The 21,275-nt window shown below is 40.2% G+C and overlaps 1 protein-coding gene across 10 annotated transcripts in view; it reads left to right on the forward strand.

Moving 5' to 3' along the window:
* Nucleotides 1–21,275, forward strand: part of SH3TC2 (SH3 domain and tetratricopeptide repeats 2) — a 297,382-nt gene that overhangs the window by 232,318 nt on the left and 43,789 nt on the right. For all 10 annotated transcript variants that reach the window (XM_053717114.1, XM_053717115.1, XM_053717120.1 and 7 more), the window contains 2 exons: nt 769–810; nt 5,147–6,850. In XM_053717114.1, the coding sequence (XP_053573089.1) occupies nt 769–810; nt 5,147–6,850 (1,746 nt within the window). The remainder of the gene's footprint in view (nt 1–768; nt 811–5,146; nt 6,851–21,275) is intronic.

The raw sequence follows: 21,275 nt of genomic DNA on the forward strand, positions 1-21,275 counted from the left end.
CACCATGACCCGATACTACCTCTCACTTCGTTCACCGCCAGTCTCTCTGGCCATCTGGGTTGGTAGGCGTTACTCACGTGGCTCAGCCTCAATTTCAAAATCGTTCAGTGAGTGACAACAGTCACGAGGCGCCAGCATCCACTGCATGTCTCTTTGCCTCTCAGAGAGAGTGTCGGCTGCACCGCTGTCCGCCGCCTCCAGGCTCCACGTCACTAACTGACTGTGCATGTGACACAAAGTCTCTCAGTCAGCTAGTTGCTGATGCGCAAGTAGTTGCCTTCACATACACGCCCTCCCCTGCTCATGCTGCATAGTAGATAGCATTGCAGACTCAGTGCTGCCCTGGCTCCTGCCCAATAGCTTATATGTAAGTAACGTAACATATAAATCATGATATTGGCAAAAATGCTGCAAAGCAGCAAAATTAATAGCATTGCAAGTATGGTTTATAGGAACTGGAAGTGACTGTGTCCTGATTCTGACAGTTAGTGTGCCGTGGGCACATACTCACGCTGCTTTGCCAATGCTGGCAGATCTGGCGCCCCCCTGCTGGGGGCGCCCTAACGTGGCTGCCCAGACTGCCTTACACAAGCGCCGGCCCTGTGGACAACCCTAGTTTAGAGAAACAAATTAATTATGGCTTATTTGTTTATCCTCAAAACAGATTTATTTGGTTTTAGACTGTTTATATTTGCACTCAAAATGATCCAAAGCATACTTGAATAAAAACAAAAACTTATGGTGTGTTGTTGTTACGGATTTTTACAGATGGTCTTGAACCTGTGGAAATGCATCACAAGATCTCCTCTGGTGAGTAAAATTTGTTTACGCTACATCTTTGGACAACAATATTAATATTAAACCTGCCATCTGTTTTCCTTTAATAGAACTACAACCTTTTAAACAAGTTTTACCAAAATCAAGCTGTTTTAATCTTATGTCAGTCAGACAGGGGCTAGCTGGGTGTCTGACCAGTTTTTTTTTTTTTTTTAAATGGAAAATGACCTGTTTAGAAACAAAATAACTACATTCTTCGTAGAGTTTAAAATTTATTAACTTGTAGACTATAAACATAGATTTAAATGCTTGATAGGAGAGCGCCATCTAGTGCTAAGAGTAGATTTAGCACAAAAAACAGAATCATGTAGATAATCACAATTAAACTAGAAGTTGCTGTGTGTCTAGAAAAACACTCACAATAGAACTTATGTAATTATGATGACAGCGCTACTTATAGACAGTATATACATAAAATAATAAAACAAAAATGTTTTATGCATAAATAAATGTATTACTTAGAATTGGGCTAGTTGCACAACCAAACAAAATGTGTTGTTATTTAGATACACTTTGGATTACAGCCCAAAATCAATTCATATTCTGTGACCCACAAACGCTGTGAGATTACAAAGAAATACACAGATTACAAATGGGTAATAGAACAAGAAATAAATAATAAAATCACACAAGATCAAGCTCTAAAAGAACGCTATAAATGTGCACAGCAAACACTTTCAGGTCCCGCCCCTTTATCAGGTCTAATTGCAGTAGGACAAGGTACCTCAAATAGTTTTAGAAAGGAACATTTTAGCCTGATAGATGTTTCATCAATCTATGAAGGGTTTTGGATGTGAACCAGAGACACATAAAATGCAATATAACGCTTCACACAAAAAATCTTTGTGGGCTTTTTTTGTGAATTCTCTCCATACTGGCGGGTTTTTGATCATCATTTCCTTAGTCCATTTTGATCCAGAAATCCATGATAGTCTTTCACCCTTCATGTCCTGACACATTTTTAATCAATTTCTGTTTTTAATGTGATATGAAAAAAGGGGTTAATTTTGTTACAAAAAAAATACACCTTAACATAACTGATCCTGGAGACTCACTTCCATGAACATGGTAATTTAAAGGGATATTGTACTCCCCTCTAATGTGTTTACAGTGGTCCATTATACTTGCTGCTGTGTATTTTATTTTCTGCAGGCATCTCCTTTACCTTTATTTTATTTGAAATAGCATTTTGCCTGTAGAAACCACCACTTGCAATCAAAATATGAATAACAAACATCTTCTCTATAAAATAACTACTTAGACATTAGCAGTGGGGGTTAGTTGAGAGACACAGATTTTTACATCTAAAATAGCTATGTTTAGAAATAGATAGCATTAGCAGGTCTGCTTGCAGGCTCAGCCCATTATATGAGCAAAATAATTTATGTCAAATATAAAAGCTAAAACAAAGGGACAATTTGGAACACATTTAGGGGAAACACATTTTATAGTACAGTGTCCCTTTAACATGCTTGGCACTCTTGGAGATACATAATAAAAACTGGTAATACTCTTACAATTTTTTACAATTTAGATAAATTTTGTTTTGTTATATACCTTTAAAACTTTTATTGCTGATATACAGGAATTAAACCATAAAATAAATAAATGTTTCAACTAGATCCTCGGGCAGCGACCTACTCATGAAAGAGAAGGGCCACAATAATTTTAAAAACATGGTGGTGTAAGACTTCTAAGGATTTTATGTAAGAATAAAGTGAAACACCTGCTGGTCCAAATGCTCAACAAACATATAATTTAACAAATAACACATTTAGGGGCTTATTGACCGTCACAATAGTTAGAACTTACCCTTTAAGAAGTTGTTCAGGTCAAGGATACAATTATTTGACTTACTTCACTGGTTATCTTGAGGTTTAGGCCAGGAGCTTGCTTTAGAAAATCCATGAGCTAGTTGTTATTGGTCCAGTTATTTTAATTGCCTAATAATTTTTTTTATTAATTGTGTGGTGTGCCTTAGTTCATTACATATATGTGAATTAAAAGCTGTTTAAAGGGATAGAAAGTATAAAATAACAATGTGTGTGAGTGCATTCCAATTTTAAATAAAAGTAATTTTTCAATATACTTGCATTAGCAAAAATGCTGCTAGTAAAACATAATGGGCGCCATTTATCAATTTCAGGTGCAGCTTTGGAGCTCCTTTGGTGCTGGCTCTCACGAGCGAGTATGTAGCTGAACTTAAGAAGCAGCAATCATCAGACTGCTGTTTCTTAACCTCTCCTCCATCTGGCAGTTTAAAATCACTCAGACTAGTCAGACCGGGGTGATTGACAGCCCCTGTCTGTGCACGATTGGCCACGTGAAAGCAGGGACGGCATTCCACGAGCAGCTGCCCGCTACCTGCAATCAAGGGTAGTGAGATTTGCTAAAAGGGAACCTGTCAGACCACAGGATAATAAATGCAGTCCGTTACTGTTTTTCAGCGGCATATGCACATATGCCGTGAGGGCCTGTGAACCAAAGCCGGCAGTGTGTATTGTGTGAGTGAAATCTTCATTTGTGTCACTACTGACGTTCTGAGAGGGTGTGGCATTTGAATATTGGTGCACGAGCCCTCACAGCATATCTTTGTATGCTTCTGAAAAACTACCATACCTGTATTCAGTTCCATCAAAAGTAAAACCGTTTTTTCTTCACTTTTTCTCCAAGCAAAAAAGACAATTCAAGTGCTGCTCTTTCTTATTGGTGATTGAAAACTTTTGAATAGATTCCCCTTCAATTTATAAAACGCCAGTTGGGTTTACTGTACCAGTTGATTAATTGGGGCATATCTATCAAGCTCCGTATGGAGCTTGACGCCCCGTGTTTCTGGCGAGCCTTCAGACTCACCAGAAACACAAGTTATGGAGCAGCGGTCTAAAGACCGCTGCTCCATAACCTGTCCGCCTGCTCTGAGGAGGCCGACAGAGATCGCCACAATTCAACCCGATCGAGTACGATCGGGTTGATTGACACCCCTTGGTCGCGAATCTGCAGGGGGCGGCGTTGCACCAGCAGCTCACAAGAGCTGCTGGTGCAATGCTGAATACGGAAAGCGTATTGCTCTCCACATTTAGCGAGGTCTGTCGGACCTGATCCGCACTGTCGGATCATGTCCGACAGACCTTTGTTAAATAGGCCTCATTGTTAGCATTGAAAGGGCAGAGACATTATTTTCTGTGTGATTCTTTTTGAATTGTTATGACTTAATCAGTGAACCCTTATTGAATACAGTTACATTTTCCCATATCTCTGATTATTGTATTACCTGCTGTATAGTACTTTACAGGAAATCCTGCTTATTTAATTGTATGGCCATTTGTCCTTCCTGCATGGAAAAGCAAAGTAATGCAAAGTACTTGGTGACAGTTTTCTCAAAGTTCAGGGTAGACTATGCTGACAAATTTGGTCCGGCTCCTAAGTTTTAGATTCCTGCTTTTTAAATAAAGATAGCAAGAGAAAGAAGAAAAATTGATAATAGGAGTAAATTTGAAAATTGCTTAAAATTGCATATTCTATCTGAATCATTAAAGAAAAATAAATTTGGGTTTAGTATCCCTTTAAGTTACAACCATGCATGTTTTTTTATAACATTTTTTTAGATTGTCTTACAAAAACATCTGCAATGCCTCCTTTATTTTTGTTATGTTTTGTTTTACTTAAAGGGACAGTAAAGTCAAAATTTAACTTTCCTGATTCAGATAGAGCATGCAATTTTAAACAACTTTCCAATTTACTTCTATTATCAAAATGACTTTGTTCCCTTGTTAAAGAGTTAACCCAGGTTGGGTCATAGGAGCTCAGGAGCGTGTGCGTGTCTTTAGCACTCTATGGCAGCAGTATTTGCAACAATGTTTGTAATAGCTATACAACATTTGTCATGTTGCTATACAAAGTTGCAAATGCTGCTGTCATAGAATGCTAAATACACGTGCACGCTCCTTAGGTCCTATCAGGCTACATGGGTTAACTCTTTAACAAAAGATATAAAGTGAACAAAGTCAATTTGATAATAATAAATTAGAAAGTTGTTTAGAATTGCACACTCTGATAGTGCAGTTTTGACTTTACTGTCCCTTTAATATTCAATATTTTAACATTTTAATAATTGAGTTATGGTTGCTACTTCTCACCAGTAATTCTGTTAAACAGTATTTAAAAATGGGTTACATTCAAACTGTTCAGTTTATGCAATATGGCTTCTGATATTACATGGTAGCAACAATTCTGCGGGTTTAAATAATTCTGCCTATTGTAGCTAGAATCATTTAATTGATATATTCCTTGTTCTCTATTGTATTCCTAGGTATAAATGAAGACTATTGTATGATTCACAAGTCAGAAAGCTGGGAAAACTATGAAACTATCACTGGGTCATCCAAAGGTAGTGCATCCGAAAAGTCAAGCCCGGATTCAGAGTGTAAGGGTGAAGTCGAGGGCTTCCATATACATGGTCAGGAAGATATTGATGACCCCAAATTTTTTGTTGACTTGAATGTTGGTGATATGGAGGACTTAGAGGTTTTTGATCCAGTCCTAACATTTCTCAATAAAGATGGATATGAACCCTACTTCCACCCCTTATATGACCTCCCCATGTCTTTTCTCAATTCTACATTCTACGGGTTTTCAGAAGAGGAAGATCTGCTGTTCTACTTGGAAACCTCTCGGAACTGGGCAAAGAGGAGTCAGATGCCCTGGGCGCACGTTCGTTGTTGTTTCCTTCTGGGGCGAATTTGTGCCAAAAGAATGAAGCTCTCCCAAGCTAGGGTTTATTTTGAAGAAGCCTTGAGTGTCATCAGTCAGGGATTTCTTGATTTGCACTTATTGGCTGCTTTATATGGGAACCTCTCTGCTATCTACTTGAAACAAAATCTGAAACACAAACAGGAGCTATTGTTGGAGAAGGCATCCAGCCTTCTAATCTGCCTACCCCAACATAATTTTAGTTCAGAAAATGAGCTTGAGGTGCTAAAATTCCTTTTTAGGAAGTCTATCATTGTAAATAATTCTTCCTTTGAAGCCAGAGTTTGCTTTCTTGTATTTCGACTTCTCCAACAACTTGGAAGATATGATGAGGCCCTGCCTTTTGTGGAACGTTTGCAATTTTTGCTCATTACCTCATGTCATCAAATGTTACATTCTTCTGTAGGTGTAATGCCTGTTTTAAGTTATTTGTATGACAAAAAATATCTTCCTCATATAGCACTGGCCTCTGCCAGACTGTGCAAGACTCTTGGTGCGAAACAGATGCTGTCCCCTATGTGGAGAGTTGCTGTAGTTATTGAAAACCTTTCCAAAATTGATGGTTGCACTAGAAAAATTAATCACATTCCTGCTCAAGCTGCTCCTTACTTGAAGTGTGCACTATCCTGCTCCTATGAAAGTGGAGATGTGAAAGCTCAAAGGACTTTATGCCTTATTTTATGCAAATTGTACCTCCAGCATGGTCTTCTGTCTGGTGCCATTTCCTACTCAAAAAGGGCTGTTGAACTGGGTAGGTGGACTAGTGAAGAAGAGACTTTTGAAGTATCTCTATTTTTGGGATGGATGTATATATTACATGGTGACTTTGAACAAGCGTGTCAGATTCTGACATCTCTTCTAAAATCAATGCAGGAAACTGATAGCACCACACAATGTGGTGTTGTCCATAACCTCCTAGCAAATGCCCTGAAGATGGATAAAAAGGTACTTGAATCATCCAAAGGGTACTCGCAAGCACTTAAAATGGCCACTGAAACTGGGAACAGGAGGAATCAAGCCATAGCCCTTGCCAACTTTGGGAGGCTGGCCATATTATGCCAATCAGTCGTTATGGCTGAAAGATATTTTCTTAAGTCTTTCCAGTTGTACATAGAAATACAGGACAATGATGACGCAGAGAGAGAGCTGGTACAGGTGCTGAACTGGCTAGGACACATGCTTGTGGAAGAAAAACAATATGAACGTGGCAGACTTTGCTATGAGTTGGCACTGCTTTTTGCATTGAAGTCTCACAACTTGAAAGGTTAGTACCACTTTTTTTTTTTTTCAAATTATTGTAACTTTTTATAATTAGCATTCACCCTGTCTTCTTTAAAGGGACATTACACCCAAAATGTAATTTCTGATAAAGCTTTTAATTATGCATTGTAAAATAGATGTAGCAATGTATTTTAACTTTTTCAATTTTTCTTGTAATTTAAAATTGTGTTTTAATAATTACTGCAGAGAAGCTGGAGTGTAATCTGCAACATTCTAAAGAGTGATAGCTTGATCAGGGCAAGATAGTCCATCATTAGTTAAAGTAACAGTAAAGTAAAAATGAAATTTTCCTGATTCAGATAGAGCAACTTTTTAATTGACTTCTGTTCTCAAATGTAATTTTTCTCTTGCAAGGTGTATCCAGTCCACGGATTCATCCTTTACTTGTGGGATATTCTCATTCCCTACAGGAAGTAGCAAAGAGAGCACACAGCAAAGCTGTCCATATAGCTCCCCCTCTAGCTCCACCCCCTAGTCATTCTCTTTGCTGGCTCTAAGCACTAGGGTCTCTCTCTGGAGTGTAAAGTGAATGTGGTGTTAGAATTGTAGTTTTATTATCTTCAATCAAAAGTTTGTTATTTTAAATGGTACCGGTTTGTACTATTTACTCTCTAGCAGAAAAGTGATGAAGATTTCTGCCGAGAGGAAAATGATTTTAGCATGTTGTAACTAAAATCCACTGCTGTTCCCACACAGGACTGAGGAGTACCAGAAAACTTCAGTTGGGGGGAACTGTTTGCAGGGTGATCTGCAATAAGGTATGTTCAGTCAATTATTTCTAGACAAGACTGAGATAATGCTAGAAGACTGACAAGATCCCCATGTGGGGAGGGTAAGCTATGTTTACAGACTTAGTAAGGAATTGAATGCTTACATAATAGGGCTAATATACTGGTTGACACTTATTCAGGGCAATCGATTGTTTGGCTAAGGAAAAATCGTTTTGCAAGACACTTTGAAAGCCCTTTTGTTTTTTTTCTGGGGTTATTACCACATGGCTGTTTTTTAGTCACTTAGGAGTGATTTACTAGGCCTCAGATGCGCACTTAGAATTGCAGATAAGTTCATGCTGTTTCACATGGAGGGTCCTGCTGATGTTTGAGGGCCTAAAAGAAGCTATATTCCCCCAAATCTGATCCCTAAGGGAAGGTAGGGCCACAGCAAGGCTGTGGCAAGGTGCTGTAGTGATTTAACCAGGTGTTGGCTTTAGGCTGCTCCGGTTTGGGCATTAAGGGGTTAATCGTTTTGAAACTTGGGGTGCAATCTTATTAAGGCTTTAGCTACATACTGTGAAAATTTCAGAAAGATTATTGCATTTTTCACCGTTTTGTAAAGTTGTGTGCTCTTTTTATCTCTTAAAGGCACAGTAACGTTTTTTTCAAATTGTGTTTTTTATTTGATTAAAGTGATTCCAAGCCTGTTTGTGTACTCTACTACTCTGTTAAACATGTCTGACACTAAGGAAAATCCTTGTTCAATGTGTTTAGAAGCCATGGTGGAACCCCCTCTCAGAATGTGTCCCACTTGTACTGATATGTCTATACACTTTAAAGATCATATTGTGGCACTTAAGAATGTGGCCCAAGATGATTATCAGACTGAAGGTAACGAGGGTAGCCCGTCTGCCTCTCCCCAAGTGTCACAACCAGTTACGCTCGCGCAAGCGACGCCTAGTACCTCTAGTGCGTCTAACCCTTTTACATTACAAGACTTAGCGGCAGTCATGGATAATTCTCTTACAGCCTTCTTATCTAAACTGCCCGTGTTACCTGCAAAGCGTGATAGCTCCATTTTAAGAACAGATTATGAGCATTCTGACGCTTTGGTAGCCGTATCCGATATACCCTCACAAAGCTCTGAAGTGGGAGCGAGGGATTTGATGTCTGAGGGAGAAGTCTCTGATTCAGGAAGGGTTCCTCCTCAGACAGATTCAGATACATTGGCTTTTAAATTTAAACTAGAACACCTCCGTGTTTTACTTAGGGAGGTATTAGCTACTCTGGATGACTGTGACCCTTTGGTGATACCAGAGAAATTGTGTAAAATGGACAAGTACCTAGAGGTCCCTGTTTACACGGATGCGTTTCCGGTCCCTAAGAGGATTGCGGATATCGTTACTAGGGAGTGGGATAGGCCAGTGTCCCTTTTGTCCCCCCTCCTGTTTTTAAGAAAATGTTCCCCATATCTGACCCAATGTGGGACTCGTGGCAGACGGTCCCTAAGGTGGAGGGGGCTGTTTCTACACTAGCTAAACGCACAACCATACCAATTGAAGACAGTTGTGCTTTTAAAGACCCTATGGATAAAAAATTAGAGGGTTTACTTAAGAAAATTTTTGTTCAACAAGGTTTTCTTCTCCAACCTATTGCCTGCATTATTCCTGTAACTACTGCAGTTGCTTTCTGGTTTGAGGCGCTGGAAGACTCGCTCCAGACGGAGACCTCATATGAGGAAATTATGGATAGAATTAAGGCTCTAAAGCTAGCTAATTCTTTTATCACTGACGCCGCTTTCCAAATAGCTAAGTTAGCTGCGAAAAATTCAGGTTTCGCCATTTTGGCGTGCAGGGCGCTATGGCTAAAGTCCTGGTCGGCCGATGTGTCGTCTAAATCCAAGCTTTTGAACATTCCTTTCAAAGGGAAGACCCTATTCGGGCCTGAATTGAAAGAGATTATTTCAGATATCACCGGGGGAAAAGGCCATGCTCTCCCTCAGGACAAAGCCTTTAAAACAAAGAACAAAGCTAATTTTCGTTCCTTTCGCAATTTCAGGAACGGCCCCGCTTCATCCTCTCCGGCTGCAAAGCAAGAGGGTAACGCTTCACAGCCCAAGGCAAACTGGAAACCTTACCAGGGCTGGAATAAGGGTAAACAGGCCAAAAAGCCTGCAGCTGCCACCAAGACAGCATGAAAGGGTAGCCCCCGATCCGGGACCGGATCTAGTAGGGGGCAGACTCTCTCTCTTCGCTCAGGCCTGGGCAAGAGATGTACACGATCCTTGGGCATTAGAGATTGTAGCCCAGGGATACCTTCTAGAATTCAAGGACTCTCCTCCAAGGGGAAGGTTCCACATTTCTCGTCTGTCTACAGATCAGACAAAGAAAGAGGCGTTTTTACGCTGTGTAGAAGATCTACATACAATGGGAGTGATCCACCCAGTTCCAATTGCAGAACAAGGACTGGGGTTTTACTCAAACCTGTTTGTGGTTCCCAAAAAAGAAGGAACATTCAGACCAATCCTGGATCTCAAAATTCTAAACAAATTCCTCAGAGTCCCATCATTCAAGATGGAGACCATTCGGACAATCTTACCAATGATCCAGTAGGGTCAATATATGACTACCGTGGATCTAAAGGATGCGTATCTGCACATTCCTATCCACAAAGATCATCACCAGTTTCTCAGGTTCGCCTTTCTGGACAAGCATTTTCAGTTTGTGGCTCTTCCTTTCGGGTTGGCCACTGCTCCCAGAATTTTCACAAAGGTGCTAGGGTCCCTCCTGGCGGTTCTAAGATCTCGGGGCATAGCAGTGGCGCCTTACCTAGACGACATCTTAATTCAGGCGTCAACTTTCCAAAGAACCAAGTCTCACACAGAGATTGTATTGGCCTTTCTGAGGTCTCACGGGTGGAAGGTGAACATCAAAAAGAGTTCTCTCTCCCCCCTCACAAGAGTTCCATTCCTAGGAACCCTGATAGACTCGGTAGAAATGAAAATATTTCTGATGGAGGTCAGAAAGCTAAAACTCTTAACTACTTGCCGAGCTCTTTATTCCATTCCTTGGCCATCTGTGGCTCAGTGCATGGAGACAATTGGACTAATGGTTGCGGCAATGGACATAGTCCCTTTTGCTCGGATACACCTCAGACCACTGCAACTATGCATGCTCAAACAGTGGAATGGGGATTATGCAGATTTGTCTCCTCAAATTCAGTTGGACCAGGAGACCAGAGATTCTCTTCTCTGGTGGTTGTCTCAGGATCACCTGTCTCAAGGAATATGTTTCCGCAGGCCAGAGTGGATCATCGTAACGACCGACGCCAGTCTGTTAGGCTGGGGTGCGGTCTGGGACTCCCTGAAAGCTCAGGGCTTATGGTCTCGGGAAGAAACTCTTCTCCCGATAAACATTCTGGAACTGAGGGCGATATTCAATGCTCTTCAGGCATGGCCTCAACTAGCGGCGGCCAAATTCATCAGATTTCAGTCGGACAACATCACGACTGTAGCTTACGTCAATCATCAGGGGGGAACAAAGAGTTCCCTAGCGATGACGGAAGTAACCAAAATAATCAGGTGGGCGGAGGATCACTCCTGCCATCTCTCAGCAATTCACATCCCAGGAGTAGAAAACTGGGAGGCGGATTTTCTAAGTCATCAGACTTTTCACCCGGGGGAGTGGGAACTCCACCCGGAGGTATTTGCCCAGCTGACTCAGCTATGGGGCACCCCAGAGTTGGATCTGATGGCGTCCCGTCAGAACACCAAACTTCCTCTCTACGGGTCCAGGTCCCGGGATCCCAAGGCGGTATTGATAGATGCTCTAGCAGCGCCTTGGTCCTTCAATCCGGCTTATGTTTTTCCACCGTTTCCTCTCCTCCCGCGTCTGGTTGCCAGAATCAAGCAGGAGAAGGCTTCGGTGATTCTGATAGCGCCTGCGTGGCCACGCAGGACTTGGTATGCAGACCTAGTGGACATGTCATCTGTCCCACCATGGTCACTGCCAATGAGGCAGGATCTTCTAATACAGGGTCCGTTCAAGCATCCAAATTTAGTTTCTCTACGTCTGACTGCTTGGAGATTGAACGCTTAATTCTATCAAAGCGTGGGTTCTCTGAGTCGGTTATAGATACTCTGATTCAGGCTAGAAAGCCTGTCACCAGGAAAATCTACCATAAGATATGACGGAAATATCTTTGTTGGTGTGAATCCAAGGGTTACTCATGGAGTAAGATTAGGATTCCCAGGATATTGTCCTTTCTCCAAGATGGACTGGAGAAAGGATTGTCAGCTAGTTCCTTAAAAGGACAAATATCTGCTTTGTCTATCCTGTTACACAAGCGTCTGGCAGAGGTACCAGACATTCAAGCGTTTGCTCAGGCTTTAGTCAGAATCAAGCCTGTCTATAAACCTGTGGCTCCGCCATGGAGTTTGAATCTAGTTCTTTCAGTTCTTCAAGGGGTTCCGTTTGAACCTTTACATTCCATAGACATTAAGTTGTTATTTTGGAAAGTTTGTTTTTGATAGCTATCTCTTCTGCTCGAAGAGTTTCAGAATTATCTGCCTTACAGTGTGATTCACCTTACCTGGTGTTCCACGCAGATAAGGTAGTTTTGCGTACCAAGCCTGGTTTTCTTCCTAAAGTTGTTTCTAACAAGAATATTAACCAGGAAATAGTTGTTCCTTCTCTGTGTCCTAATCCATCTTCGAAGAAGGAACGTCTATTACACAATCTTGATGTAGTTCGTGCTTTAAAGTTCTATTTACAAGCAACTAAGGATTTCAGGCAAACATCTTCCTTGTTTGTTATCTATTCTGGTAAGAGGAGAGGTCAGAAAGCGACTGCTACCTCTCTTTCCTTTTGGCTGAAAAGCTTCATCCGTTTGGCCTATGAGACTGCTGGCCAGCAGCCTCCTGAAAGAATTACTGCTCATTCTACCAGAGCAGTGGCTTCCACATGGGCTTTCAAAAATGAGGCTTCTGTTGAACAGATTTGTAAGGCAGCGACTTGGTCTTCACTGCATACTTTTGCCAATTTTACAAATTCGATACTTTTGCTTCTTCGGAGGCTATTTTTGGGAGAAAGGTTTTGCAAGCAGTGGTGCCTTCCGTTTAAGGTACCTGTCTTGTTCCCTCCCTTCATCCGTGTCCTAAAGCTTTGGTATTGGTATCCCACAAGTAAAGGATGAATCCGTGGACTGGATACACCTTGCAAGAGCAAACAGAATTTATGCTTACCTGATAAATTACTTTCTCTTGCGGTGTATCCAGTCCACGGCCCGCCCTGACATTTAAGTCAGGTAAAACATTTTTTTGTTTAAACTACAGTCACCACTGCACCCTATGGTTTCTCCTTTTTCTTCCTAACCTTTGGTCGAATGACTGGGGGGTGGAGCTAGAGGGGGAGCTATATGGACAGCTTTGCTATGTGCTTTCTTTGCTACTTCCTGTAGGGAATGAGAATATCCCACAAGTAAAGGATGAATCCGTGGACTGGATACACCGCAAGAGAGAGTAATTTATCAGGTAAGCATAAATTCTGTTTTTTTGTATCCTTTGTTGAAGTGTAAACCTAGGTAGGTTTAGGAGCAGCGAATCACTTCTGGGAGCTAGCTGAACACACTGGGTGAGCCAATAACAAGGCATATGTGTGCAGCATCCAATAGCACGTTCTATCTCATATCATCAAAATTTAATTTTAAATCTACTGTTTCTTTAAGATAAACATCTACAAGAGGTTTTCCAAGGTAAATGTCCATGGACAATAAAACAATAAAATGTTTTGTTATAAAATAACAGTTTTAATTACTTTATGTTGTATGTTAATGTTTGCATTACTGTGGTAATTGTGGATATATGCTGTGGACAATTAACTTAAATGTCACCTAGATTACGAGTTTTGCGTTAACAGGGGTGCGGTGCTAACGAGCAGTTTTCCCTCAAACACCTCTTAACGCAGCCCCATTGATTCCTATGGGGAAATACTTTTTAAGTCTACACCTAACACCCTAACATGAACCCCGAGTCTAAACACCCTAATATTACACTTATTAACCCCTAATCTGCCGCCCCCGACATCGCTGACACCTGCATTATATTATTAACCCCTAATCTGCTGCTCCGGACACCGCCGCCACCTACATTATACTTATGAACCCCTAATCTGCTGCCCCCAATATCGCCGAACCCTACATTATATTTATTAACCCCTAATCTGCCGCTCCCAATGTCGCCGCAACCTAACTACATTTATTAACCCCTAATCTGCCGCCCCCAACGTCACCACCACTATAATAAAGTTATTAACCCCTAAATCTAAGTCTAACCCTAACCCCCCCCTAACTTAAATTTAATTTAAATAAGTATAAATAAAATTACTACAACTAACTAAATAATTCCTATTTAAAACTAAATACTTTCCTATAAAATAAACCCTAAGATAGCTACAATATAACTAATAGTTACATTGTATATAGCATAGGGTTTATTTTTATTTTACAGGCAACTTTGTATTTATTTTAACTAGGTACAATAGTTATTTAATAGTTATTAACTATTTAATAACTTCCTAGTTAAAATAAAGACAAATTTACCTGTAAAATAATACCTAAACTAAGTTACAATTACACCTAACACTACACTATAATTAAATAAATTACCTAAACTAAATACAATTAATTACAATTTAAAAAAATTATCTAAAGTACGAAAACCCCCCACTAAATTACAGAAAATAATAAAATAATTGCAAGATTTATAAACTAATTACACCTACTCTAATCCCCCTAACAAAATAAAAAAGCTCCCCAAAATAAAAAGCCCTACCCTACACTAAATTACAAATAGCCCTTAAAAAGGGCCTTTTGCGGGGCATTGCCCCAAAGTAATCATCAGCTCTTTTACCTGTAAAAAAAAATTACAAACCCCCCCAACATTAAAACCCACCATCCACACAACCAACCCTACTCTAAAGCCCACCCAATCCCCCCCTTAAAAAACCTAACACTAAACCCCTGAAGATCACCCTACCATGAGACGTCTTCACCCAACCGGGCAGAAGTGGTCCTCCAGACGGCCAGAAGTCTTTATCCAAGCCGGGCAGAAGAGGTCCTCCAGACGGGCAGAAGTCTTCATCCAGACGGCATCTTCTATCTTCATCCATCCGGCGCGGAGCGGCTCCATCTTCAAGACATCCGACGTGGAGCATCCTCTTCTTTCTTTGTCCAACGACTGAATGAAGGTTCCTTTAAATGACGTCAACGGGATTGAGCTTGCATTCTATTGGCTGATTGGAACAGCCAATATAATGCGAGCTCAATCCTATTGGCTGATTGGATCAGCCAATAGGATTGAAGTTCAATCCTATTGGCTGATTGCATCAGCCAATAGGATTTTTTCTACCTTAATTTCGATTAGCTGATAGAATTCTATTAGCCAATCGGAATTGAAGGGACGCCATCTTGGATGACGTCATTTAAAGGAACCTTCATTTAGTCGTTGGATGAAGAAAGAAGAGGAATCCGCGTTGGATGTCTTGAAGATGGAGCCGCTCTGCGCCGGATGGATGAAGATAGAAGATACCGTCTGGATGAAGACTTCTGCCCGTCTGGAGGACCTCTTCTGCCCGGCTTGGATGAAGACTTCTGCCCGTCTGGAGGACCACTTCTGCCCGGTTAGGTGAAGACATCTCACGGTAGGGTGATCTCCAGGGGGTTAGTGTTAGGTTTTTTAAGGGGGGATTGGGTGGGTTTTAGAGTAGGGTTGGTTGTGTGGGTGGTGGGTTTTAATGTTGGGGGGGGTATTTGTAATATTTTTTTACAGGTAAAAGAGCTGATTACTTTGGGGCTATTTGTAATTTAGTGTAGGGTAGGGCTTTTTTATTTTGGGAGGCTTTTTTATTTTGTTAGGGGGATTAGATTAGGTGTAATTAGTTTAAAATTCTTGTAATTATTTTATTATTTTCTGTAATTTAGTGGGTTTTTTTTCGTACTTTAGATATTTTTTTAAAATTGTAATTAATTGTAATTAGTTTAGGTAATTAATTTAATTATAGTGTAGTGTTAGGTGTAATTGTAACTTAGGTTAGGTTTTATTTTACAGGTAAATTTGTCTTTATTTTAACCAGGTAGTTATTAAATAGTTAATAACTATTTAATAACTATTGTATCTAGTTAAAATAAATACAAAGTTGCCTGTAAAATAAAAATAAACCCTAAGCTAGCTACATTGTAACTATTAGTTATATTGTAGCTAGCATAGGGTTTATTTTATCGGTAAGTATTTAGTTTTAAATAGGAATAATTTAGCTAATTATAGTAATTTTATTTAGATTTATTGTAATTATATTTAAGTTAGGGGGGTTAGGGTTAGACTTAGATTTAGGGGTTAATACATTTAATATAGTGGAAGCGACGTTGGGATTGGCAGATTAGGGGTTAATAAATGTAGGTAGGTGTCGGCAATGTTAGGGCCGGCAGATTAGGGGTTAATAATATTTAAATAGTGTTTGCGATGCGGGAGTGCGGCGGTTTAGGGGTTAATATGTTTATTATAGTGGCGGCGATGTCCGGTTCGACAGATTAGGGGTTAAACATTTTATTATAGTGTTTGCGATGTGGGGGGGGGCTTGGTTTAGGGGTTAATAGGTAGTTTATGGGTGTTAGTGTACTTTTTAGCACTTTTTTTATGCTACGGCGTTGTACTGTAAAACTCTTAACTACTGACTTTAAAATGCGGTACCAGTCTTGACAGGAGAGGGTCTACCGCTCACTTTTTGTCAGACTCGTAATACCGGCGTTATGCAAGTCCCATTGAAAATATAGGATACGCAATTGACGTAAGTGGATTTGCGGTATTTCCGAGTCTGGCCAAAAAAGTGAGCGGTGAGCCTGTCATTTCAAGATTCGTAATACCAGCAGGCGTTAAAAAGCAGCGTTAGGACCTCTCAACGCTGCTTTTTAACCCTAACGCACAACTACAACACAAGTTTGCTTCAGTCTTTTGTTATCCATTGCTGAATGAACAACATTGCACTACTGGCAGCTATCTGAACATATCTAGTTAGCCAATCACAAGAGACAAATGCGTGCAGGCACCAATTAGCTAGTAGGATATGTGCATACTCTTTTTCAACAAGGAATACCATGAAAACAAAGCACATTTGATAAAAGAAGTGAATTTAAAGTATCTTAAAATTACATGCTCTATCTGATTCATGCAAGTTCATTTTGACTTTCCTATTCCTTTAAATACAATAGGGCAGCACATTATTTAATGAGACACAGAAAGATAGATTACAAACTTTTCAGCTTTATGTAGTAATTAAATATTTATAGATGCAGTGTTTATATTCTGGAGTTTCTTAGTGTGTGCCAAGCACAGGACCGTCTTTAACACAGGGCAAAAGGGGCAGCTGCCCAGGGCCCAGTCTCTGTTGAGGGGCCCAAGAGTCCTAAAAAAAAAAAAAAAAAAAAAAAATTTTTTTTTTTTTTTTTTTTTTTTTATGGTTCATACCCGACTGCTGATGTGACATGGGGAACACACACATTCAGTCCTAATACTGTCACAGTCAAAAGTACTCTGCTTATATTTAAAAAAAAAAAAACTGTGCCAGACCGTGCCGGTGTCATGTGACATGCCATGCTATTGCCATGTGCTGTTTAAGATGTGCACTGTGCAGCACTGAATGCAAAGCCCTAACTCGGCATCCAGCCATTCCCACTGCATTAGAAAAGGTCCTACTGGGGTTACCACTGTTACCAGGTAACTACTCTGGTTGTGGGGATTGTTTCTGGGTAGGGCTGACTGTAGGCGCATGCAGCAGAAAGCTGGAGCGGCAGGCACGTGAGGATTTGAGCATCTGTGCAGCTGCATACACTGCTCTCTTCAGTCTTGAGACTGTGTGACTCATCTCGCACTGTATCCATGCAGTCTTGGACAGACAGCATCCAGTCTGCTGGTCCCCTTAGCCCTGTCTTTCTGCTGTGGCCCTAAGATCAACTAACTGAAGTTTGTTAGGGGAGGAGTGCTTTGTAGAAAGATGTCAGTGGGAAGAATAAGTGAGTGCACACACGCCCCTTCACATGCAGCATTGTCTAGTGCAGGGTGAGAGGGAACTTGTTCCTAGCAAAGAAGTGACATATGCTGCTTTGGCTGATGTATAGTGTCATGCTGATACTTCACACATTAATGTAAGGTTTATTTTTATAGTTTTTATTTTCTCTCTGTCTCAGATTTTACAGCTTCCCATAGTTCTGCTGTTCTAGTCAGTAAACTTATATTTGTCTGCACCTCCATGCTTCCTCCTCAGTCTTTACCTTGCTTTGTTCCTGTTAGCTGCCCTAAATCTCTTTAACCAGCTAACCTCACACCAGAATCACATTCAAAAGAATATTAAATGAATCCACAGTGGAGGAATTTATATATTTATTTACTTATTAGTACTGCTTAGGTCCAGTTTCACATATTGCAATTTATTTCATTTTTTTGAAATGATTAGCCCAGCTGTGGATGATCCACCACTGGGCTAATAATAAAAAATAAAAAAATTGATTTAGTTGTTTTTTGGGATGTTGGGGTGGAGAGCGAAATTGCATGGGGTAGGTGGGGGGGGCCCAAGAAATGTTTTGCCCAGGGTCCAGTCAATATTAAAGACGGCCCTGGCCAAGCACTATGTTTCTACTACCCCTGGTTCCTCTGTTAGACCCCGATGTTAAAAGCAACATGATAATGGTGATATTTTAAAAAGGAGTCTGTCTTACAATCAAGATGGCTGTTAAATGTTATAAAGGGCTGAAATCTGTGTTTGAAGGCAGTCTTGCCAAGAGGCATTTTCATATACTTCTCTGTAGGAGGTGAAGCTTCTTTGCCACTGGTGGAATTTTAAAAGCAGTATTGCCACCTGCATTGAAGGTGTAATGTAAATGGTACCTTTACACAGTATTGAATGACAATGCAATTGACTTGTGTCAACAGAAACTTTTTGTTACAGTACAATATTGAAACTAGGACATGATTAATATACCCAGCTGATGGATTGTGGGTATATTGTATATGTGTATACAGTGTATTATGTATATGTATTATATTGTGAAATGATATAATATGTACGTAAAGTCTTTTCATGATTTAAATAAACATGTACCTCTTTTTTTTCTTTTAAGGAAGTAGATTTTGTGTTTAAGGTTATTAATATCCCATATTTGGCTGAATTACAAGTGGAGTGCTTATTTATCACGCCCGTAAACTGGCACATTACAAGTGACTGGTTATTGCTACTGCAAGCTTGCAGTAGCAATTTGCGCTTAGAAAATTAACCAGATATCAGATCATGATATCTTTATTTAAAAAGCAGGAATGTAAAGCTTAGGAGCCGGTCCATTTTTGTTTCAAAACCTGGGTTACACTTGCTACATTTAGCCACCAATAAACAAGCGCTATCCAGAGTGCTGAACATAAAATGGGCCGGCTCCTAAGCTTTACATTCCTGCTTTTTAAATAAAGATAGCAAGAGAACGAAGAAAATTTCATAATAGGAGTAAAATACAAAGTTGCTTAAAATTGCATGCTGTATCTGAATCATTAAAGAATGAACTTTGGGTTTAGTGTCCCTTTAAAGATACTCTCTTATACACAAAACTGTATTACACAATGTTAGCTGAACATACACTGTTGGATAAAATATCCTACACATAGGCCTAGATTTGGAGTTTGGCGGTAGCCGTGAAAACCAGCGTTAGAGGCTCCTAACGCTGGTTTTAGGCTACCGCCGGTATTTGGAGTCATTCAAAAAAGGGTCTAACGCTCACTTTTCAGCCGCGACTTTTCCATACCGCAGATCCCCTTACGTCAATTGCGTATCCTATCTTTTCAATGGGATCTTTCTAACTCCGGTATTTAGAGTCGTGGCTGAAGTGAGCGTTAGAATTCTAACGACAAAACTCCAGCCGCAGAAAAAAGTCAGTAGTTAAGAGCTTTCTGGGCTAACGCCGGTTCATAAAGCTCTTAACTACTGTGCCCTAAAGTACACTAACACCCATAAACTACCTATGTACCCCTAAACCGAGGCCCCCCCACATCGCCGACACTCGATTAAATTTTTTTAACCCCTAATCTGCCGACCGCCACCTACGTTATCCTTATGTACCCCTAATCTGCTGCCCCTAACACCGCCGACCCCTATATTATATTTATTAACCCCTAACCTGCCCCCCACAACGTAGCCGCCAGCTACCTACACTTATTAACCCCTAATCTGCCGTCCGCACGCCGCCGCCAGCTACATTATAGCTATGTACCCCTAATCTGCTGCCCCTAACACCGCCGACCCCTATATTATATTTATTAACCCCTAATCTGCCCCCCACAACGTCGCCTCCACCTGCCTACACTTATTAACCCCTAATCTGCCGAGCGGACCGCACCGCTATTATAATAAAGTTATTAACCCCTAATCCGCCTCACTAACCCTATAATAAATAGTATTAACCCCTAATCTGCCCTCCCTAACATCGCCGACACCTAACTTCAAACATTAACCCCTAATCTGCTGCCCGGAGCTCACCGCTATTCTAATAAATTTATTAACCCCTAAAGCTAAGTCTAACCCTAACACTAACATCCCCCTAAGTTAAATATAATTTAAATCTAACGAAATAAATTAACTCTTATTAAATAAATTATTCCTATTTAAAGCTAAATACTTACCTGTAAAATAAATCCTAATATAGCTACAATATAAATTATAATTATATTATAGCTATTTTAGGATTTATATTTATTTTACAGGCAACTTTGTATTTATTTTAACCAGGTACAATAGCTAAAATAGTTAAAATAATTACAAAATTACCTGTAAAATAAATCCTAACCTAAGTTACAATTAAACCTAACACTACACTATCAATAAATTAATTAAATACAATACTTACAATTACCTACAATTAAACCTAACACTACACTATCAATACATTAATTAAATACAATATCTACAAATAAATACAATGAAATAAACTAACTAAAGTACAAAAAATAAAAAAGAACTAAGTTACAAAAAATAAAAAAATATTTACAAACATTAGAAATATATTACAACAATTTTAAACTAATTACACCTACTCTAAGCCCCCTAATAAAATAACAAAGCCCCCCAAAATAAAAAAATGCCCTACCCTATTCTAAATTACTAAAGTTCAAAGCTCTTTTACCTTACCAGCCCTGAACAGGGCCCTTTGCGGGGCATGCCCCAAGAAGTTCAGCTCTTTTGCCTGTAAAAAAAAACATACAATACCCCCCCCAACATTACAACCCACCACCCACATACCCCTAATCTAACCCAAACCCCCCTTAAATAAACCTAACACTAAGCCCCTGAAGATCTCCCTACCTTGAGTCGTCTTCACCCAGCCGAGCCAAATTCTTCATCCAAGCGGAGCAAGAAGAGGTCCTCCATCCGGTAGAAGTCTTCATCCAAGCGGGGCAGAAGAGGTCTTCCATCCGATTGAAGTCTTCATCCAAGCGGGATCTTCTATCGTCATCCATCCGGAGCGGAGCGGCAGCATCCTGAAGACCTCCGACGCAGAACATCCATCCTGGCCGACGACTGAACGACGAATGACGGTTCCTTTAAATGACGTCATCCAAGATGGCGTCCCTCGAATTCCGATTGGCTGATAGGATTCTATCAGCCAATC

This window comes from Bombina bombina, chromosome 6 (genome assembly GCF_027579735.1).
Source record: "Bombina bombina isolate aBomBom1 chromosome 6, aBomBom1.pri, whole genome shotgun sequence".
NCBI classification, from domain to species: Eukaryota; Metazoa; Chordata; class Amphibia; order Anura; family Bombinatoridae; genus Bombina; species Bombina bombina.